General features: G+C 47.9%; 1 protein-coding gene across 2 annotated transcripts in view; it reads right to left on the bottom strand.

Annotated features, from left to right (window-relative positions):
* PCCB (propionyl-CoA carboxylase subunit beta) overlaps positions 1–23,594 on the bottom strand; it is a 76,076-nt gene extending 52,482 nt beyond the window's left edge. Inside the window, exons 1-6 of one of the 2 annotated variants that reach the window (XM_073576497.1) lie at positions 23,448–23,594; positions 20,258–20,377; positions 9,070–9,138; positions 8,915–8,971; positions 8,244–8,357; positions 770–880 (exon numbers count right to left, since the gene is read on the bottom strand). In XM_073576497.1, coding sequence (XP_073432598.1) covers positions 770–880; positions 8,244–8,357; positions 8,915–8,971; positions 9,070–9,138; positions 20,258–20,311 — 405 coding nt within the window. In that variant the 5' untranslated portion in view covers positions 20,312–20,377; positions 23,448–23,594. Of the gene's footprint in view, positions 1–769; positions 881–8,243; positions 8,358–8,914; positions 8,972–9,069; positions 9,139–20,257; positions 20,378–23,044; positions 23,264–23,447 lie in introns of those variants that run through there. The other variant, XM_073576496.1, reaches the window with a different exon arrangement.
* Between the last annotated feature and the right edge of the window lie 337 nt (positions 23,595–23,931).

Genomic DNA, 23,931 nt, shown 5'->3' with positions numbered 1-23,931 from the left:
ATTTTTAATGGGGGGGGAAAGTGGAGCGACGTAAACTTTTTTGTTTTTCAAAACTTTTTACTTTTCACTGTATTTGTTAGTCCTCTACGGGAACTTGAATTGCGATCAGCTGATTGCTCCACCCACTGCTGTTAGAGGCAGATAATGGCTGAATGCTTCAGCTATCATCTACTGGGAAAGATGTGGGCTCACCTTGTCGATTCAGTGCTTTATTAAAGAAAGATTGAGTTATTCATGGGATATGCACAAAAATAGTTCTAAGAAATTGTTCTTGCCAATTTTCCAAACGGTCATAAAAGTACACAGAAAACTGCGCATGTACAAGAACCTCGTCATCTCCAGGTGAGGAGACTGGGACCCGTAAAAGAGTCCAGTGCAGGTCCCAGAGGGATATTTAGGATATTTCTTCTGTGGAGGTCATAAATGTCTTAAATGGGACAACCCCTTTAAACACCCCCAGGCAAAAGATTTTAATTTTTCCAGCTCAAAAGTTTGGGTTCAATTTGTTTTCAATGGAGTTCGGGTTCTGGTTCAAGTTAGGATACACTTCAGATCCCAGAACCGAACTTTAAAATAAAGCTCGGGTTGGCTACCAGAACCAGAATCCTTGGGTCCACACATCCCCATTTGTAACATTACAGAACCCTTACCAGACATGTCTGATTTTGGAATCCCAAGCTTAGCTCAATGACAAAAGTGGTGCTACTTCTGAAAAAAAGCCAAACGAAATAAAAAAAAAAAAAATACTTATATTAAGAAGATGTGTTACCTTAACCATGAATGTGAAGTCTGTAAGTGCTGGGGAATAAACTGCGCCCCCAGCACACGGTCCCATAATCAGGGAGATCTGCGGCACAACTCCCGAACTCAGGACGTTCCTCTAACAAAGGAGAAAATATGTTACTAAACTGGAGACACAACTTTCCCTAAAATGTGGAGTCTTCTGTAAAGCTGCAGCATTTATATAAGTAGTGGTCCTTATACATTTCTATAGAATACATCCTTCTCTGGAGCAGTTTAACTCCTTAAACCCAAAGACAATTTTCAGTTTTCTTCCTCGCCTGCTTGCAAAGGCTCATAACCTTTTTTTTATTTTTTGTATCGACTGACAGATGAGGGCTTATTTTTTCGTGGGACAATTTTACAGTTTAATTTACTAAAAAAAATGGGACAAAATTACATTAAATGAAAAAAAAAAAAAAAGCTATTTCGACACTTTTACCACTGTAAAAAAAAAAAAAAAAAAAAATTACCTCCAGGTCAGCAAGCAAACAGCAATATCAAACTTGTATAGTTTTAGCTTGTTTTCCTTTGATGGTAAAATAAATTTTAAAAGAATCTGGTTTGTGTCGCCAGATTCAATGACGTCAATGGTTTTATCTCTGTTCATCGAGCTGTGTTAGGATGTATTTCGGGCAGCAAGCTGGTGTTTTCGCGATACCATTTTTGCATAAATAGGATGTTTTGATTGCTTTTTTCTTTTGATTTGAGAGCAAGTAACTTCAAAGACAGGATTTTTGGGTTGCTAACCGTAAAATCTGTTTCTCGGAGCCTTCAATGGGGGACACAGAGACCTTGGGTGTATGCTGCTGCCACTAGGAGGCTGACACTATGCACAAAAAAAGATAGCTCCTCCTCCGCAGTGTACACCCCACCGACCGGCAGAGAATTCCTCAGTTAGTGAGAAAGCAGTAGGAGAAGTAACAGAATAGGTTGACAACATAAACAACTCAACTGTAACCATTCAACCAAAGTAAGAACAGGAGCTGTAAAACATGGGAGGGTGCTGTGTCCCCCAATGAAGGCTCCGAGAAACAGATTTTACGGTAAGCAACCCAAAAATCCTGTTTTCTCGTTCGCCTAAGGCTGTGTGCACACGCTGCGGAAAAGGTGCGGATTCATCCGCGCGGATTTTGTACAATCCGCAGGTGAAACCGCAGGTCAAAAGACCTGCGGTTTTACCTGCGGATTGCTCTGCGGTTTTGCCCTGCGGTTTTTCATCTCCTCAATGGAGGAGATGGCAAACCGCAGGAGAATCCGCAGAAAGAATTGACATGTCAATTCTTTCTGCGGATTGAAAACCGCAGATAATCCGCGCGGAAAATTCCGCACCGTCTGCACTGCGGTTTTTGATTCCCATAGGGAATCATTGTACTGTACACCGCAGCAGAAACTGCTGCGGGTCCGCAGCGGCCAAAACCGCTGCGGAACCGCAGCAAAATCCGCAGCGTGTGCACACAGCCTTATTGGGGGACACAGAGACCTTGGGACGTCCCAAAGCAGTCCCTGGGGTGGGAAACAAACTTCCATCAGGCCAGCGGACTCACCACCGCGGCCTGCAGAATCCGTCTACCTAGGCTGGCGTCCGCCGAAGCGTAGGTGTGGACTCTGTAGAATTTCACAAACGTGTGAACCGATGACCATGTTGCAGCTTTGCAAAGCTGCAGTGCGGAAGCTCTGTGGCGCACCGCCCAGGAGGCACCCACTGCTCGAGTAGAGTGGGCCCTGATACCCGGAGGGGCTCCGCGACGCTTAACACGGTAGGCTTCCAGGATAGCCGATCTGATCCAGCGAGCAATGGTGGCTTTTGACGCCGGGTGACCTTTCCGCGCTCCATCAGGGATAATGAAAAGAGACTCTGTCTTTCGCAAGGAAGTCGTCCTAGACAGATAGACTCTTACCGCCCTAACCAGGTCCAGCTTGTTCAAGGACCGCTCTCGGGGATGAGTTGGATTCGGACAAAAGGACGGGAGCACGATATCCTCGTTGAGGTGAAACGAGGACACCACCTTCGGAAGGAACGAGGGCGGAGGCCGCAGAACTACCTTATCCTGGTGGAGAACCAGAAAGGGAGAGCGGCACGAAAGAGCTGCCAATTCCGACACGTGCCGGACGGAGGTGATGGCCACCAGAAAGGCTACCTTCCAAGAAAGGAGAGAAAGGGAAATATCCCTGAGGGGTTCAAAGGGCGGACCTTGCAGAACCTCAAGAACCAGATTAAGATCCCATGGATCCACGGTCGCCCGGTACGGCGGGACCGTGTGAGCCACGCCCTGAAGAAAGGTCTTAACCTGAGGACGGGAAGCCAACGTTTTCTGAAACAGAATGGACAGCGCCGAAACTTGACCCTTCAGGGAACTGAGGGCAAGCCCCGCATCCAATCCTGCCTGAAGAAACGCTAGGACTGAAGGGAGCGAAAAGGACATGGGCGCGACGTCATTGGTCTCACACCAAGTGAAATAGGCCTTCCAAGTACGGTAGAAAATCTTGGAAGATGATGGCTTTCTGGCTCGGATCATGGTCTGAATTACGTGGTCGGAAAATCCTGCTCGTTTCAGAACCTCGGTCTCAACAGCCACGCCGTTAAATTGAGCGGCCGAGAGTTGGGGTGGCAAATCGGACCCTGAGACAGCAGATCTGTTCTGTCTGGAAGCTTCCAGGGGGCGTCCGCGAGAAGGTTGACAATGTCCGCGAACCAAGACCTTCTGGGCCAATTCGGGGCGATGAGAATGACCGGAAGTCCTTCTGCCTTGATCTTCTTCAACAGCTTGGGAAGAAAAGGCAGAGGAGGGAACAGGTAGGGAAGTTCGAACTGGGACCAAGGAACGGCCAGGGCGTCGGCGCCCACTGCCAGAGGGTCCCGAGACCTGGACACGAATTGTGGGACTTTCCTGTTGAGGCGAGACGCCATGAGGTCTACATCCGGGGTTCCCCACCGAAGGCAGAGCAGATGAAACACTTCCGGATGTAGGGACCATTCTCCCGCCGCGAGACCCTCGCGGCTGAGAAAATCGGCGGCCCAGTTGTCTACGCCGGGAATGTGAACCGCGGAAATTGTCGGGACGGAAATCTCCGCCCAACGAAGAATCTTGGACACCTCCGCCAGGGCTGAAACACTCCGTGTTCCCCCTTGGCGGTTGACATATGCCACCGCTGTGGCGTTGTCTGTCTGAATCCGTACCGGCAGTCCCTTGAGGAGCCTTTCCCAGTGGACCAGAGCAAGATGGATCGCTCGAATCTCCAGAACGTTGATCGGTAGCGCTGATTCCCGATCCGACCATCGACCCTGAACAGTGTGGTTGCGGAACACAGCACCCCAACCGAGGAGACTGGCATCTGTGGTTACTATCTGCCAGTGAATGGGAAGGAAGGATCGACCCGATAGAATGAGAGGTGACGACAACCACCAGTTGAGAGACCGCTTGATCCGGTAAGAAAGATGGACAGGGCGATCCAGGGACCGAGGCGACCTGTTCCATTTCGACAGAATGGCCTGCTGGAGAGGCCTGGCGTGAAATTGGGCAAAGGGAACTGCCTCTATCGCCGCGACCATCTTTCCCAGGACCCTCATGGTTGTACGGAGGGATGGGAATCGCGAGGTCTGCAGCGATCATACTTCCTGCTGCAGAGAGAGAATCTTTTCTTGTGGGAGAAAGACCCTTGACCGACGAGTGTCGAACAGAAGACCTAGAAAGACCAGGCGTTGGGTAGGAACCAGACAGGACTTTTTCCTGTTGACGATCCACCCGAAATTGGAAAGAGTGTCCAGGACGATTGACAAACATTGGTGAGGGAGCCTTGATCAGAATATCGTCTAGGTACGGGAAAAGAACGAGGCCTCTGACTCTCAACAAAGCCATCAACGCAGCCATGATCTTCGTGAAGACTCTGGGAGCGGTGGCAAGACCGAAGGGCAGTGCGACAAACTGGTAGTGGTGCTGTCGAATCGCAAAGCGCAGGAACTTCTGATGTCCGGAGAAAATTGGAACATGTAAATAGGCATCTTGGATGTCTATTGAGCACATGAATTCCTGCTCCTCCATGGAGACGATGACCGAGCGAAGCGACTCCATGCGGAAGTGGCGAAGGCGGACCCTCTTGTTGAGCAGCTTGAGATCCAAGATGGGTCGAACTGCGCCGTCTTTTTTCGGCACTACAAACAGGTTCGAGTAGAACCCCGTGAAGCGCTCCGATTCGGGAACGGGCACAATCACCCCGGAACTGAGGAGAGCGGCGATAGCTGTAGAGAACCCCGGGATCAAGGCTGGATCCTTTGGAGGCCGGGATTCGAAGAAACGATCCCGTGGGAGAGAGACGAACTCTATCTTGTATCCTGAGGATACGACCTCCCTGACCCAGGCGTCCTCCACGGCGGCCAGCCAAACGTCTCTGAAGGAAAGAAGTCGACCTCCCAATTGGAAAGGCCCTTCGCGTGCCCGATGATAGTCATGCTGAAGTAGACCGTCCAGATCTAGATCTGAACGGTCTGCCCTGGGAGGAGTGGGGTCGCCAGGAAGGCGTGGGTCTGAAGGAAACTTTCCTTCTCTCCTGGCGAGCCTGCGGTCTCTGTTGGCTGGAGGAGTTGTCCGCCGTATTGAAACGGCGGAAAGTCCGAAAGGGTCGAAACTGACGCCTTAGTGGGGGTCTGCGAGGCTTGGACTGAGGGAGGAGTGAACTCGTGCCTCCGGTGGCGTCCTTAATAATCTGGTCCAATTGGGACCCAAAGAGGCGCACCCCCTGAAAAGGCAGGTTAGTGAGGGACTTTTTAGAAGACAAGTCCGCTTGCCATGCCTTTAGCCAAAGTGTACGTCGAATTGCAATAACGTTGCTTGACGCCTGAACTGCACAGGATGCAGCATCCAAGGAAGCGGAGAGAAGATAGTCCCCAGCATGGGAGATCTGATTGGCGAGATTGGCCAAATGCTCCGGTTGCGCCTTATCTAAGATGCCCTGCCGAAGGTCGTCTGCCCACGTGGCTATGGTCTTTGCTGTCCAGGATGAAGCAAAGATTGGACACACCGCCGCTGAAGCCGCTTCAAAGGCAGACTTCGCCAGGGATTCTATAATCCTGTCATTAGAATCCTTTAGGGACGCCACGCCTGAAAGCGGGAGAACCGTGTTATTGGATAGCCTGGACACGGGCGGATCGACCGAGGGAGAGGCCGACCAGTTGTCCGTGAGCTCCTTAGCAAATGGGTAGAGTATGCCGAGACGTTTTCCTCTTTGAAAGCGTCTGGTCGGATCCTCTCTTTCCTTGGTAAAAATTTTCCCAAACTGGGAATGGAAAGGAAAAACCCTGGAGGGAGTTTATGCCCGTCTGAACGAAACCTCCTGATCTGAGGATTTCGCAGGGGAGTCAGCAATATCGAAGGTATGATGGATCGCAGCAATGAGGTCCTGCACTGTGACCTTCATGCTTGCATCCTGGTCTGAATCCAGCTCTAAAATCCCCTCAGATGACCTGTCCGAAAGCGCTTCCCCTGACTCGGGAGAGGAGGCCCGAGAGGGAGACTGGTGAGAAGGGCTATGCGGTGAGATGGGACTAGGAGAGGATTCCGGCTGGGAATCTTGCCTGGGTCTTTTGCGACTACCGCTGGCTGATTCAGATGGAACAATTTGGGACCTGCTTGGCCCTGCTGAAGAGTCCAGGGGCAACTTATCAAGAACGGCCACCAGGGACTGAGACACCCTGGTGAGGTCTGCCACTGATTGAGAAAGCGAGGAGGCCAAGCCAGGCATGGGGGGCTCACTCTCACCTGGGGCCGTAGATGGCTCCTGGACGGCGTCAGGCTGAATTGGATTGCTACAATCCAGGCAGAGGGGAGTGGACTGGCCTGAGGGAAGTTTGCGATTGCACGAAGAACATGCAAAGTACTTGACTAAAGTGCAGGGGGGGGCGGTAGAGCGGGTACGATCAGACTTAGACATAGTGAAAAGCTGAGGTAATGCCGGAAGGTTGGGGGACAGAGGGCGGAGAAGGGTCAGTCTGCAGTGCAGAGCTACTCACGGTCCGGTGTCCCCAGAAGCGATGCTCTGCGACCTGTCAGTGGATGCAGGTCAGAGCGAAATCCGGCCGACAGACTTCCTGAAAAAAAACCAGCTGGAGAAGATGCTGTCCAGTGAGGAGCTGGTGCCCGGCTAACAGGCTGGGAAAATGGCGCCGTCCTGAGAAAAAGCGCGCCTTAGGAGAGGAGGGAGGGCGGAGCACCACGCAGGGTTAACGATTCACCGCCCTCTAGCCAATAACAGGCTGGGCAGGTGAAGGACAGGCGGTGGGAGGGCCTGGGAAGAGCGGGAGAGAAGCCCGCTTAGAAGAAAGGGGCGGGGGGCGTGGCCGCGACGCAGCGGTAGGCCCGAACTGAAGCCGGGGCCTAAATTAGTTGCGGCGGCCGCCTGTCAGCAGGGGGTCGGCGCGGAGGTCCGAAAAAGTGGGACGCCGCAGTCGCAAGTCGCTCCCAATGGGAAAAAACCCTGTGCTCCCTGTACCCAGAAAGCGGGGAGGGAAGGGAGGGGATGCCCAGCAACATTGAGCTGCCTATAGCCTTGTGGCGACTGCGAGCGACCGCAGCGCCTACCCCTGTGACCATTGAAGAGGTGACCGTCGGGAATGGGCAGCCAGGTAAATAAATATGAAGCCGTATCACCCATCCACGATCCGTTACCTGTCTGAAGAAGTCTTGCGTCTCATCCAACCGACAGGCTCTGGTAGGCGAGTGGGAGGGAGACTGGCGACAAGGACCCCTGGAGTCGCTGGCATGTCTTTGTGTCGGCGACCGTCTGGCTGGTCCTGCCGCGGAGAACTGCAAGGATACGGGGTGGCAGTACACGCCGTACTCGCAGACTCCATGTGGGAGTACAGATGTGACTTTTCACTCTGTATCCCTCCGTAGAACCTGTAAAGGAACGACGCACGACGAGGTAGATATGGGTCTAATGAAAGACCCGTGTCCACCTCCTACTGACACTAAGCTAAACTGAGGAATTCTCTGCCGGTCGGTGGGGTGTACACTGCGGAGGAGGAGCTATCTTTTTTTGTGCATAGTGTCAGCCTCCTAGTGGCAGCAGCATACACCCAAGGTCTCTGTGTCCCCCAATAAGGCGAACGAGAAAAGGACAAGCAATTTTCTTGCTTCTTGGCGTCTAATGTATGGATTAAATAATTGAATATATCAGACTTTAGCGGACGTGACAAGATCAAATATGCTTTACTTCTTTCTCTATTAGAAAACGGTGAGGGGAGGCACCGATTCAAATATTAAATTGCTTTTTTTTTTTTTTTATACAATTTTATATTCTATACTCAATTTTCTTAGCCCCCAAAGCATCCATGTACGGTCTAGTTTACCACAGTAGAAAAAAAGTAACAGAGCTGTACCTACTTGGGAGCAAGTCTGGTGACCCCAACTATCAGGTCGTGTTAATTAGCCCTAATGGTAACGATCCATACGTTACATGTTTCTTACCAAGAAGATATCAGCATAGCCGGCCAAGGACTCTACACCCTCCTGGATACGAGCTCCTCCAGAGTCATTAAGTCCAATCACGGGGGCTCCCACCAGGACCGCCTGATCCATGATCTAAAGGAAAAAGCAAGTAAATAGCATGAGACAACTCAGAGGACCGTCCAATCCAGAGATCCCCCACCCGGAGGCCCGTCTTGTCCAGAGAGACCCCCCCCCCCCCAACCCCCACATCCAGCCTGGAGAACCCCCACATCCCCACGGAACACATCCAGTCTGGAGACCCCTTCACAAACACGGGACACGACTAGTCTGGAGACCCCTTCACAAACACGGGACACGACCAGTCTGGAGACCTCCCTCACACCCAGGGGACACGTCGACCAGTCTGGAACCCCCCCCCCACCCACGGGACAAGTCGTCCAGTCTGGAAACCCCCCCACCCCAAGGGTTCACGTCGTCCAGTCTGGAGGACCCACCCACCCCCAAGGTTCAGGTCGTCCAGTCTGGAGGACCCACCCACCCCCAGGGTTCACGTCGTCCAGTCTGGAGGACCCACCCACCCCCACCCCCCTTGGTGCTGTAGGATCTGGCAGACTTTATACACAGTAGGCTGCAGATTTATGGAGCTGCCACCACCAATGTACATGGCTTATCTGGTTTTTGCTTGTTACCTTGCAGATTTTTTGAGCATGAGCTCCAGACAAGCTGCCGCCAAACACAGTGAAGTCCTGTGGGGAAAAAATAAATAAATAAAATATGAGAACAGAAAATACAAACCATAAACGTCTGGATACTCGCTATGTATATGGTCGTGTCCGTCGATTACCTGGCTAAACACGTAGACCAGTCTCCCATTAATGCGGCCCTGTCCGGTAACCACACTGTCTCCAGGATACTGCAAGGAACGGGGGGAAAGCCATCAGATAGATATCATTTATTATTCATACTTTGTCAATTGCTGTCTGCAGAATGAGTCAACTGAAAATGTGACAGTGAGCTCATTCTAACAGTCCGACCAGTAGTTTCTTTCATCTGTCTTTATTTTCTGAGCTCCTCTCAGCTGATGAGCAGGAAAACAAAGAGGCCGTAGAAGTCAAGCGGTGTAACGTTTTTAAGTACTTAATGACCAAGCCAAAATTTTCACATCTGACAAGCAGTAATGACTCTGGAATGTTTCCACATATCCCAGCGATTTTGAGACCGGTTTTCTTTTCATGACACATTATACTTAATGAGATAGTGGTAAATGTAGGTCGATAGGTTTTGCTTTTACTTATGAAAAGAACATAAATTTTGCAACATTTTCTAAAAAAGTAGCAATTTTCACATTTGGAATGTTTATACATAAAATCCAGATATGATGGTCATGCCACACAAAAATAAAGCTAAGAAGTAACATTTCCCTTATGTCTGCCCTACATCAGCAACATTGGTCAAAGGTCCTGGCATTTTGCTAGGCTTAAAAATTTAGCAGCAAGTTTTCATGGAAATTTACAAAAAATTTACTTTCAACATATTCAGATGCGTTTCCACAAACAGCGGTACTAGTACGGCGCACTGATCGCAAGGCCTCACGCCGAGTGCTGTGGCGATCGGGTGCGGGTGTTACCTGTATGTGACAGCTGACCACAACAATGCCCACGATCAGTGCTAGCACCGATCGTGAGCATTTATCCTGTCTGATGCCGCTGTCAGTAGTGATAGCGGCACAGAGAAGCATCGCGCAGGGAGGGGGCTCCCTGCGCGCTTCCATTAGGACATCCAGATGCGATCATGTTGGCCTGATGTTCTCCATAGAGGGTCATTCCGGGTCCTGCAGAGAGGCGACCTGTGAGCCTCCTTCCCTGCCTGTCAGATCGCAGATCTGATATTCTGATAAAAAAAATTCCTAAAGACAAAAAAATGTATATTTTTCCAATAAACACATTTATGGAAATAAAAAAGTACACATATTTAGTATTGCTGCATCTGTAACGACCCGCCGTATAAAACTATCCCTCTAGTTAACCTCTTCAGTGAACACCGTAAAAAAAGGCAAAAAACAATGCTTTATCATCATACCGCCAAACAAAAAGTGCAATAAAACGTGATAAAAAAACGGAATTAAAAATGGTCCCACAAAAAAAAAAGCCGCCATAAAGCTCCATCAGCCGAAAACGAAAAGTTATAGCTCTCAGAATAAAGAGATGCAAAAAGAATTATTTTTTTCTATAAAACAGTTAGTGTAAAAGCGACAAAACATTAAAAAAAAAAAAAAAAAAATATATAAATAAATAAATGAGGTATCGCTGTAATCGTACTGACCTGAAGAATAAAGCTGCCTTACCAATTTTACCACACGTGGAACGGTATAAAAAACAAAAAGCAATTCCTGAAATGATGGTTTTTGTTCATTTTGCCTCCCAAAAATTGGAATAGAAAGCGATCAAAAAATGTCATGTGCCCAAAAATGGTACCAATAGAAACGTCAGCTCGTCCTGCAAAAAACAAGCCCACACATGACTGTCGGACGAAATATGAAAAAAATTACAGCTCTTAAAATATGGTGATGCAAAAACTATTTTTTGCAATAAAAAGCGTCATTTAATGTGTGACAGCTGCCAAACATAAAAACCCAATATAAATCTGGTATCGCTGTAATGGCACCAACCCGAAGATTAGTCGCCTAATCATTAACACTGCACGAAGAAAGGCATAAAAAATATATAAAACCTATTCTTCACATGCTATTGATTTTTTTCATTCTTCCTCCCAAAGATCACAGTGAGGCTCGGCACACATTTATCCTGTGCTCTGCGCTGAGCGCTTACACCGGGATTTCTGTGTAAATCTCTGAAATATGTGATTCAGACAGAACCCCCTGTGGAAGATTCCCTATAATGAGGCAGATGGAGGCACTGTGGACGCCGTCTGATCTGTGATCTGGTGGTGTCAGTCTTTAGGATTGCATAAAAGTGCCGTCGGCCACAGCTTTGTGCACGTCTGAAAAGTAAGGACACCGCTGAACAGAGGCCAGACGGAATCCAGAGTAAATCTGCTGCCTCATTATAGTGCATGGATCCCTCAGGGGTTTCATCTGTCACGTCACTCAGATATTTAGATGGAAACCCCAAAGTACATGCACAACGCAGAGCGCCGGATAAATGTAACCCCAAACATTACGTAAAATGTTCCCAATAAAAGTTTTAACTAAATCCACAAAAAAGCAAGTCCCCACTCAAGTCATCATTACTGGTAGCACAAAGGCTCTGGAAAAAACTAAATAGCTCTTTGCTCCCCGAAAGAAATTCAGCAAATTCTGTGCTCCCAAATCCAAATGCCCCCTCACTTCTCAGCCCCAGTGTGCCTAAACATTTAGCGCCCACACGTTTGGAATTTCTGTAGTGATCAGAGCCCGCCTATTTACAGGTGCGTGTCTCCAGAAGCATGAGCTGGGCATAATGTACTGATCACTACAACGGCAGGGGCTCTCCAAATGCGACATGGCATCCGCAATTATTCCAATAAATTTTACATTCAAAAAGTCAAATGGCGCTCCTTCCCTTCCAAGCTCTGCCGCGCGCCCAAACAGTAGTATTCCCCCACATTGGGGTACTGGTCTACTCAGGACAAACTGCACAACATATTGTATGGCACAATTTCACCTGTTACCCTTATGAAAATGCAAAATATGGAGCTAAAAAGATTTATTTGGGAAAAATTTGATGTTTTTTACTTCTACGTTATAAACTTCTGTGAAGCACCTGGGTGTTCAAGGTGCTCAATACACATCTAGTTAAGTTCCCTAAGGGGTCTAGTTTCCAAAATGGTGTCACTTGTTGGGTATTTCCACTGTTTAGGCACATCAGGAGCTCTCCAAACGCAACATGGCAATGGCTAATTATGCCAGCAAATTTTACATTCAAAAAGTGAAACTGCGTTCCTTCCCTTCTGAGCCCTGCCTTGCGTCCAAACAGTAAATTTCTCCCACATATGGGGTGTCGGCATACATTGCACAACAAAATGTATGGTGTTGTGAGTTCATTCTCACCAGTTGTGAGTTCCCCTTCTGGACTCCCTCTAGTGGTGACGGGAGGTGGTGCGGCTTGTTTGATCGGTGGAGATCTGCCACCTGAGAATGAGGATGACAATTGGATCTCAGGATTCTCAGATTGGATTTAAGACAGCCAACGCCCTATTCAGTTGCTGGTGAATCCTTCTGGCTTGTCAGCTCTTGGTTTTCAGCTCTGTTCCAGTCATCTAAAGCTAAGCTTTTCTGCTAATGTTCACACTTGATTTTGTTGGTCTATTCAGTTTTTTGTGTGGTCATCCAGCCCCGGCTGGGGGCTGAGCTGAATTTCCACTCTTATTTATCAGTATTTTGCCAATTGGCTTTTTTTCCCTTACTAGTTCGGTCTCTTTTTGCTCTGTCTCAGAATATTCCAGAGTGCTGATATAGTGGGAGAAGTCTAGTGACTTCAGGGTTAATTTTGCTATCATAAGTGTTGGACATTATTTTTGTAGGGTTTTTTGCACGTTGCAGAGAGTGACTTGCCTTTCCTTTCCTGTCTAGTTAGTTTGGACCCCATCATTTGCTCAGCCTATTTTCCTGCCTGTGTTTATGCCTTCATCTTGTTTCACCGTCAATACATGTGTGGGGGCTATCTATTCCTTTGGGGTCTGCTCTGGGGCAGTTAGTTTTTCCTTTTCTTGCTTTAGGCTTATGAAGTCCTCCGGCCGTGACGAGGCGTCTAGGAACATCGTAGGCACGCTCCACGGCTACTGCTAGTTGTGTGGTAAGATCAGGGATCTGCAATCTTCATAGTTACCAACTTCTCTAGCTTTCTGTGGCTTAGCTTGTTTTTTTTTTCTCCTCGGTGACCCATTCATAACAGTATGGTCCATTTTCTCCTGTTACCCTTGCAAAAGTAAAAAAAAATTAGGTCTAAAAGAAAATGTTTGTGAAAGAAAAGTAAATGTTTATTTTTTCTTCCACATTCCAAAACTTCCTGTGAAGCACCTAAAGGGATAATAAGCTTCTTGAATGTGGTTTTGAGCTCCTTCAGGGTTGCAGTTTTTAGAATGGTGTCATTTTTGGGTATTTTCTGTCATATAGACCCCTGAAAGTCACTTCACATGTGAGGTGGTCCCTAAAAATAATGGCTTTGCAATTTGTTGTAAAAATGAGAAATCGCTGGTCAACTTTTAACCCTTATAACTTCCTTACAATAAAAACTAGGTTTCCAAAATTGTGCTGATGTAAAGTAGACATGTGGGACATGTTATGTATCAATTATTTTGTGTGACACCACTCTCTGATTTAAGAGCATAAAAATTAAAAGTTTGAAAATTGCAAAATTTTTGCCAAATTTCCATCTTTTTAATAAACGTAATTCATATAAAAGAAATTGTACCACTATCATAAAGTACAATGTGTCATGAAAAAACAATCTAAGAATCACCGGAATCCGTTGAAGCGTTCTAGAGTTATTAACTCAAAGTGACACTAGTCAGAATTATAAAAATTGGCCTGGTGATTAAGGTGAAAACAGGCTTCAGGGTGAAGGGGTTAAACCTGATTTTTATGTTAAAAGTGTTAAGTCCCCAAGATACTGATGATCTATCCCTGGGATAGGTTGTCAATCAGATCGTGGTGGCCGGATTTAAACACACTGCACATTGTGCACAACAGCTTTTACTCAAGAGGTAGGCCATCAATATCTTGTGGTCAGAAAACACCATTAAAGACTTTTTTTTTTTTTTTTTTTTTTTTTTAAGATAAAATATTTTCCAACCTTTTTGATTACTTTACATATATAAAAGAAAAATAAAACTTTTCCCACGGGTCACTTGGTCTTATTCTATATTCATACTTCCAGTCTATATAGATTTTTCAGGAGTCTCATTGTCATCAGCGACAGGATTACATTAAAAGATAACACCTCTGTATGAAGTAGAAAACAGAGTCTGCCAATCACAATAGAAAATATTACAGCTCACCTCCTCCCCCTTCAATGTCCAATGACCTTTCTTCTGATGACAGCATGTTTATTAAATGCAACTTAATAGGAACAGGGTCTGTCTATTGCTATATACCCACAGTCCAAATGCTGGAGACACAGATCTCAAATAGAATCATAGAATCATAGAGTTGGAAGGGACCTCCTGGGCCATCTGGTCCAACCAACTGCTCAAAGCAGGATTCGCTAAATCATCCCAGTTAGATGTCTGTCCAGCCTCTGTTTGAAGACTTCCATTGAAGGAGAACTCACCAGCCTGTTCCACTCATTGATCACTCTGTCAAAAAGTTTTTTCTAATATCTAATCTGTGTCTCCTCCCATTCAGTTTCATCCCATTGCTTCTAGTCTTTCCTTGTACAAATGAGAATAAAAATGATCCTTCTACAATGTGACAGCCCTTTAGATATTTGTAAACAGCTATTAAGTCTCCTCTCAGTCTTCTCTTTTGCAAACTAAACATTCCCAAATCCTGCAACCTTTCCTCATAAGACAGGGTTTGCAGACCGGTCACCATTCTGGTCGCTCTTTTCTGAACTTGCTCCAGTTTGTTGATGTCTTTTTTAAAATGTGGTGCCCAAAACTGGACACAATATTCCAGATGAGGTCTGACCAAAGAGGAGTAGAGGGAAATAATGACTTCACGTGATCTAGACTGTATGCTTCTGTTAATACATCCTAGAATTGCATTTGCCTTTTTTGCTGCTCCATCACACTGTTGACTCATATTCAGTCTGTGATCTATTAGTATACCCAAGTCTTTTTCACATGTGCTGTCACTTAGCCCTATTCCTCCCATTCTGTATATGCTTTTTTTTCATTTTTATTGCCCAGATGTAGTACTTTGCATTTCTCCCTGTTAAAAACCAATTCTGTTAGTTGCTGCCCACTTCTCCAGTTTATTTATATCTTTTTGAATCCTCTCCCTCTTCTCTAGTATTAGCTATCCCTCCTAGCTTTGTGTCATCAGCAAATTTAATCAATCAGTTTACCCTCAATTCCTTCATCTAAATCGTTGATAAAGATGTTGAACAATACAGGGCCCAGGACAGAGCCCTGTGGTACCCCACTTGAGACATTCTTCCAACTGGATGTGCAGCCATTTACGACCACTCTTTGGGTCCGATCACTAAGCCAGTTATGAATCCACCTAACAGTTGCCTTGTCCATTCCATACTTAGTCATTTTTTCAATAAGGATTGTATGAGAGACTTTGTCAAATGCTTTGCTGAAGTCAAGATATACTATATCTACAGCATTTCCTTGATCCACCCAATCAGTGATACCGTCATAGAAGGAACTTAAGTTAGTCTGACATGACTTATTAGTTACAAACCCATGCTGACTCTGTTTAATCACTTCATTTTTATCAAGGTATTGACATACATGTTGTTTAATAATTTGTTCAAAGATCTTTCCTGGTATAGAAGTCAGACTCACTGGCCTATAGTTGCCTGGGTCCACCTTCTTCCCCTTTTTGAAGATAGGAACAACATTTGCTCTTCTCCAGTCTTCTGGCACTTCTCCTGTTCTCCAAGAATTTTCAAAGATTATGGAGAGGGGTTCAAAAATGTCTTCTGCTATCTCCTTCAGTACTCTGGGGTGTAATTCTTCTGGACCTGGAGACTTGAATTCATTTAGGTTAGCTAAGTGTTTCCTCACTATCTTTCTGTTTATAGATATCCTGGATTCTTCTATTCCCTTAATAGGACAGTGAAGAACAGTTGATGTTACATTTCCTTTCTGAGAGAAAACAGATGCAAAATAGAAATTTAAAAGTTCAGCCTTCTCAACATCCTGTCTTACCATTTCATCATTTTCATCCTGTAAAAATCCTATAGCATCTTTGACTTTTCTTTTACTTTTGACATATCCCCAAAATCCTTTATTATTGCTTTTGACATCTCCTGCAAGCCTCAATTCATTTTCAGCTTTAGCTAATCTGATTTGTGCCCTGCAGGTTCTGCAGACAGCATTATATTCTTCTTTAGATATGCCTCCCTCTTTCCATTTTATAAACATTTTTTTCTTCCTTTTTAGCATGTGCTTAAGTTCTGTGTTCATTCATCCTGGTTTCCTTAAATGCTTCCTATTCTTCCCTCTTTTCGGAATTGTTAACAACTGTGCTTTGAGAATTTCATTTTTCAAGATTTCCCATCCTTCCTGGACATTTTTGTCTTTAAGGATATCCAGCCATTGGATCCCTCCAATTCTCTTTCTGAATCCCTTAAAATCTGCCTTTCTGAAATCTAACCTTGACGTCTGAGTCTTCACAGGTCTTCCGCCTCTAGTTATCCAAAATTCTAAAATAGCATGGTCGCTACCTCCTAGGGTCCCAGCCACTTTTACCTCCTCAACCATTTCCTCCCTGTTTATAAGGATTAGATCCAAGATAGCAGTTCCCCTTGTTTTCTCCCTTACCTTTTGGAAGATAAAGTTGTCAGCAAGAGAGGATAAGAATTTCCTTGACCTGTTAGTTTTGCCTGAGAGAGATTCCCAACAAATGTCTGGATAGTTGAAATCTCCCATGACAACTATGTCATATTTTTTGGAGAACTTGGCCATTTGATGCATAAAGAGTTCATCCATATCTTCAGCTTGCACAGGCGGCCTGTAGTAAATGCCTGCAATGGTGTCCTTTCCATTGTTCTGTCCTTGTATTCTTACCCAAACAGTTTCCACAGAACTCCCAGTCTCTGAAGCTTCAATCTCTGTGCAGATATACGCGTTTCTAACATACAATGCGACACCCCCTCCTCGTTTATCAAGTCTGTTTCTTGCAAATAAGATGTATCCTTCTAGTCTTGTATTCCAATCATGTGTATTGTCCCACCAAGTTTCAGTGATTCCAATGACATCATATTTCTTTTCCTGTGTTAGTAGTTCCAGTTCTCCTTGTTTGTTGCCCATGCTTTGTTTCTATACTAATGCACATTTTAGTTTGTGATTGGTTTCTCTTTCTCCAATATTTTTATTAATTAGATTCTTTTGTCTTTGTTCTTCCTTTCCACTTCTAATAGCAGAGTTCTCAATAGCATTTGTCAGGTGTATGGCTTTTTCTGGTCTTTTGCTTCCCTTCCCATGTTGTTCTAGTTTAAAGCTCTCCTTACAAGTGTAGCAAGGCGACTTCCAAATACCTGCTTTCCAGTCTTCGTAAGGTGCACCCCATCTCTAGCACGTAGTCCATCGTATAAGTAATTCACTCCGTGATCTAGAAATCCAAATCGTTGCTGACGGCACCATCGACGTAGCCAGTTGTTCACCTGCAGAATCTTATTCCACCTCCTTGTGCCATGGCCATCCACTGGGAGAATGGAAGAGAAGACCACCTGCGCTCTCAGTTCTTTCACTTTCTTGCCTAAGGCTAAGTGCACACGTACCGGAACTCTCGCGGAAATTATCGCGAGAATTCCGGAATTCCAGTCCGCGGGAAAATCGCATTTTAAATTCCCGCGATTTTCCGCGGAAAAACTAGCATTTTGCAAGCGTATTTAGCTTGCAGAATGCTAGCGTTTTCCAAGCGATCTGTAGCATCGCTTGGAGAACTGATTGACAGGTTGGTCACACTCGTCAAACATAGTGTTTGATAAGTTTGACTAACTTTTTACTACTGAGGCCGCCTATGCAGCATCAGTAGTAAAAGAATGTAAAAAAAAATAAAAAATGGTGTTATTCTTACCCTCCGACGTCCCGCGCATCCGTTCCCAGTAGTCCTTTGCGAAAATGCCCGCGATGGCGTCCATTCTCGCGGGATCGCGATGTCTCGTGGTAATTCGCGATGACGTCGCGCGAATGACCGCGAGACTTCGCGATCCCGCGAGAACGGACGCCATCGCGGGCATTTTCGCAAAGGACTACTGGGAACGAGAGTGTGAAGAGAAGCGGGAAAACTGCGCAGAACGTCAGAGGGTGAGAATAACAATAATTTTTATTTTTAAATTCTATTTTTTACAGGGATATGGTACCCAAAGCCCGGAGGACAGTCTCCTCTCCTCCGGACCATGGGTACCATCCGCAATTGTTCTGCTTACTTTCCGCATGGTGTGCACAGCCACATGCGGGAAGTAAGCGGAACAATGCATTCCTATGGGTGCGGGATCGCCGCGATTCCGCAAATTAATGAGCATGCTGCGGTTTTTACCGCAAAGCGATTCCGCCGCGGTAAAAACCGCAGCATTACCACAGCATTGCGGAATCCCATAGGAATGCATGGGATGCTTATTTTTCGCGGTTAAAACCGCCGCGGAAACGCGAAAAAAACGCCACGTGTGAGCTCAGCCTTAGTCTTCAAAGTCTCTGCAGATGGTTTCCAGGTCATTTCTTGCGGTGTCATTTGTCCCCACATGTAGTAGCAGGAATGGGTAGTCATCAGAAGTTTCTGCATTATAAAACCTCCCATGAAGCAGTCACTCTTGCCCTGCCGAGATAATTGTGCAACAGGTGAGTGCCGCCCTCTGTGCCCTTATATACGTGCTATCAGGCTGCACACCAGAACCGTCATGGGATGAGCGATGCCATGTAAGAACGCCATTGGTAAGAGTGTCGCCTATAGGGTTTCTTTTACAGAAGGGACAGGTGATAACTTGCTGATCCTAGGGTCCGGCCACTGGTCCCCCCACCGATCCTGAGCTCTGCAGAGGCCTATCTGAACGCAGTGGTCAGACAGGTTCCATTTATTCTCCATGGGATGGCGATGGATAGATGAACACTGCACTCTGCTAGTCCTAAAGAGAATACATAGAATCATAGAATCGTAGAGTTGGAAGGGACCTCCTGGACCATCTGGTCCAACCCCCTGCTCAATGCAGGATTCGCTAAATCATCCCAGTTAGATGTCTGTCCAGCCTCTGTTTGAAGACTTCCATTGAAGGAGAACTCACCACTTCTCGTGGCAGCCTGTTCCACTCATTGATCACTCTAACTGTCAAAAAGTTTTTTCTAATATCTAATCTGTGTCTCCTCCCATTCAGCTTCATCCCATTGCTTCTAGTCTTTCCTTGTGCAAATGAGAATAAAGTTGATCCTTCTACAATGTGACAGCCCTTTAGATATTTGTAGACAGCTATTAAGTCTCCTCTCAGTCTTCTCTTTTGCAAACTAAACATTCCCAAATCCTGCAACCTTTCCTCATAAGACAGGGTTTGCAGACCGGTCACCATTCTGGTCGCTCTTTTCTGAACTTGCTCCAGTTTGTTGATGTCTTTTTTAAAATGTGGTGCCCAAAATTGGACACAATTTTCCAGATGAGGTCTGACCAAAGAGGAGTAGAGGGAAATAATGACTTCACGTGATCTAGACTGTATGCTTCTGTTAATACATCCTAGAATTGCATTTGCCTTTTTTGCTGCTGCATCACACTGTTGACTCATATTCAGTCTGTGATCTATTAGTATACCCAAGTCTTTTTCACATGTGCTGTCACTTAACATGTAGGTGTGGATATCTGACCACCACTCCATCCAGATGTGGCTCTGCGGAGGCAAGTTCTTAGAATCTGTGAAGGTCTCAGCGACCGGACCCCCAAAGATCAGTACATTATCCAAATTGGGAGGTGACAGCAGTTATTCTTTTAATAAATCCATCTTGAACCTAAAAACCACTTAATCAGAGCCAAGATCATTTTACTAGAAATTTTCCAAACTTGACAACTCAAAATGTACAAACGAAGGAGGTGATAACTTACGGCTTTTTTTCGGCATGGGCTACATAATGTGAGAAAATGTGCCTGGTCCGACCTACAGACACTTTAAGAACAGTGCCTCACCTGTTTACAGGTGGTCAGTGGTATTGCAGTCCAGATCCACTCACATGAATAGGACTGAACTCAATATTATATCCTACCTGGGATAGGATTGGTGCCGCTTTGGAAGAAATTAACTATTTAATCAACGCTGTACAATCCCAATAAGCAGCTTCAGAAAATCTCAGATTTTAACTAACAGGGAAACACATATAATAATTATTATGGTATTGTAGGATTCACCGGTCATTAACATCCTCCGATCTGAACACTTTACCTTGTTCCTGTCCTCCTGCATCCCAAAATCTGCACATCTGTGCTCCACAAACATGTCATATTCTGCAAAACTGCCGGGATCCAGCAGCAGACTGATCCTCTCCCGTGCCGTCAACTTCCCCTGGAAGACATAGAAAAGGTAAGCATGTGCCAGCAATTCAGTAATGATGACAGTACGGACAGTCTGCGCCATTTCGCGCCCATAACTTCTGATTGGCCGGAAGTCAGACGTTACGTCACAAGAGCTCAGTGCAAGTTTGAGAGCCAGAAGGAAGCTCCCATAGAGATGTCAATTCTTTTTGAGGATCCAAAGCAGCGTTTCTCAGTCTGGCATATATTCTCTCTAGAAGCTCAAGGGAGAAAGTTCACACACCAAGCCCGCACAGCAAAACCGCATTATAATCCGCAAGAAATCCACAAGCGGCTCACCAGTGGAGACGGACATGTGGCGCGTCACTCCAGACAGCAGCATGTCTATTTATCTTGCAGAGACGCGAGTCCCCGCAAGATAAATGTCACCCGTCGAATGAACACATGCAGATTCATCTGCGTTCAATAGAAGACAGCGCTTTGAATGCAGCGGACATGTGCTGCCACTTCCGGATCCTGTGCATGTTTCCTTAGGAGGAGAAAAAATATATATAGAAGGGAACTGAATGACACATACGGACCCAAAAAAAATCACCAAGATCACATAGAAGCGTATTGTATGAAAAATACGGACTGGGCATAGCAGGTACGGACTGGGGCTGAAAATCAGCCCAGGCCCATGTGATCCCCGTCCCCAAGCACCAGATGGGATATATTACTAATATCACCCCGGATGGAGGAAAGCAAGATTTACTACAAGACCAATATTTGAAATGATACCTGTGGCCCGTTGGGGTAAGTGACGGAGTCAGCGACTTTGTGCTCCATCACAATTCTTAACAGTATGGGAGTCTTGGGATCAACGATTCTGTTAACAGCATAGCAGACAAGGCAGCCCATGATCAGACAGGCGCTTCTGGCACTTGCCAGATGGCCAGTCCAGGCCTGCTCTGTAGCTCTCAGAGGAAAAAAACAGAAACAAAAAGATGGCGGCCAGGCACATGAGCGCTGAGACACAGCTCCGCCTGCCGTGCTCCTCACGCACCGTCTGCCGCGCTCTTCAGCGCTCCGCCTGCCGCGCTCTTCAGCGCTCCGCCTGCCGCGCTCTTCAGAGCTCCGCCTGCCGCGCTCTTCAGAGCTCCGCCTGCCGCGCTCTTCAGAGCTCCGCCTGCCGCGCTCCTCACCCACCGCCTGCCGCGCTCTGCCGCACTCTTCACGCACCGCCTGCCGCGCTCTTCAGCGCTCCTCACGCACCGCCTGCCGCGCTCTTCAGCGCTCCTCACGCACCGCTCCGCCTGCCGCGCTCCTCAGCACTCCACTGTGCTCCTCATGCACCGCTCAGCCTGCCGCGCTCTTCAGCACTCCACTGTGCTCCTCGCGCACCGCTCCGCCTGCCGTGCTCTTCAGTACTCCACTGTGCTCCTCGCGCACCGCTACGCCTGCCGCACTCTTCAGCATGCCACTACGCTCCTCGCGCACCACTCTACCTGCCGCGCTCTTCAGCACTCCACTGTACTCCTCGCGCACCGCTCAGCCTGCCGCACTCTTCAGCACGCCACTGTGCTCCTCTCGCACCGCTCCGCCTGCCGCACTCTTCAGCATGCCACTACGCTCCTCGCGCACCACTCTACCTGCCACGCTCTTCAGCACTCCACTGTTCTCCTCGCGCACCGCTCCGCCTGCCGCGCTCTTCAGCACTCCACTGTGCTCCTCGCGCACCGCTCTGCCTGCCGCGCTCTTCAGCGCTCCACTGTGCTCCTCGCGCACCGCTCCGCCTGCCGCGCTCTTCAGCACTCCACTGTGCTCCTCGCGCACCGCTCCGCCTGCCGCGCTCTTCAGCACTCCATTGTGCTCCTCGCGCACCGCTCCGCCTGCCACGCTCTTCAGCACTCCACTGTACTCCTCGCGCACCGCTCCGCCTGCCACGCTCTTCAGCACTCCACTGCGCTCCTCGCGCACCGCTCCGCCTGCCGCACTCTTCAACACGACACTACACTCCTCGCGCACCGCTCCGCCTGCCGCGCTCTTCAGCACTCCACTGTACTCCTCGCGCACCGCTCCGCCTGCCACGCTCTTCAGCACTCCACTGCGCTCCTCGCGCACCGCTCCGCCTGCCGCACTCTTCAACACGACACTACACTCCTCGCGCACCGCTCCGCCTGCCGCGCTCTTCAGCACTCCACTGTACTCCTCGCGCACCGCTCCGCCTGCCGCACTCTTCAACACGACACTACACTCCTCGCGCACCGCTCCGCCTGCCGCGCTCTTCAGCACTCCACTGTACTCCTCGCGCACCGCTCCGCCTGCCGCGCTCTTCAGCACTCCACTGTACTCCTCGCGCACCGCTCCGCCTGCCGCACTCTTCAACACGACACTACACTCCTCGCGCACCGCTCCGCCTGCCGCGCTCTTCAGCACTCCACTGTACTCCTCGCGCACCGCTACGCCTGCTGCACTCTTCAGCACTCCTCTGTGCTCCTCGCGCACTGCTCCGCCTGCAGGGTCCTGTACAGGACAGACACTTCCTGGCCGCCTGTCTCCCGGGAGTCTCCTTCCTGCCTCTGTACCTGGATCCACCGCGCTATATCCAGCACCATCCAGGCCCTACTGTGACAGCTACATGTCCCAGGGTCACAGACAGGTGGACACACTGCTGCCCCCTACAGGCAGCCCCTAGGTGACCCCGTGCCCTTCTCACCCTTCTGTGCTGGGCTTCTATCCTCTGCACTCCTCCGCCCTGCAGCGCTTCTCTCCGCTTCTTCTCTATTCTCTCGGGCACTGACAGGTGACTGACCGAGTACAGACGACCTGGGACTCGGCTCGTCCACCGGGCGCCAGGGCACAAGAACCCAGTTAAGAGCCGGGAAATACCGCGGACGGCCGCCATGACGAATCCCCTCTGCCTCAGCCAATAAAACGCTACTAAGACCCAATAGCCAATCATAATCAGCAATGTGAAAAGGTCGACGAATAGCATGCGCAGTGCTTGACAACTGACCAATCGGAGGAGCACGAGATGACAGTGGTCGAATCACAGCACAGAACGGAGTGCGTACAGGTGAGGGTAGGAAACCAATCGCGAGCTGCATTATTGAACGTACCGTTCTGGAAATAGCAGAATGACGGTCACGTGACCCTGTAAGAAACTATAAAAGCCTTCATCCGGTCTTCTCCGGTGTTATCCTGCGCGCACTAGTGATGTTCAGGAGTCCAAAGTCCAAAACTCCGCCCACTTTCTAGGAGCTGATAAATTGCTGAGTGGGCGGAGTTTTGTTCGGGTGGGCGGATTTTACGTCCACTGAGAGCCATTCAGGGATTTTAGTGGCTCTCACTGGGGTGCCGGCTCTTTGTGTTGGGATCCATCGCGAACGACACATCACTTAGGCTACTTTCAGATTTCCGTTTTGAAGCATCAAGCGCCCTGCGGCGAAAAATGTAAAAACCGGATCCAGCACCTGTTGCCACCGGATCCGGCTTTTTTCCCATAGACATTCCATGCAACGTTTTTTGACAGCGCCGGACCGCTTTTTTGCAGAGCGCATGTGGGTCGCCCTCCCAGGGCAGCGGGGTACTTGGTACCGGGCC

The sequence above is a fragment of the Dendrobates tinctorius genome, unplaced genomic scaffold (genome assembly GCF_039654945.1).
Source record: "Dendrobates tinctorius isolate UK_male_01 unplaced genomic scaffold, ASM3965494v1 ptg000049l, whole genome shotgun sequence".
NCBI lineage: Eukaryota > Metazoa > Chordata > Amphibia > Anura > Dendrobatidae > Dendrobates > Dendrobates tinctorius.
Note: the sequence above shows the minus strand (reverse complement) of the source record. Positions and strands in the feature narration are given on the sequence as shown.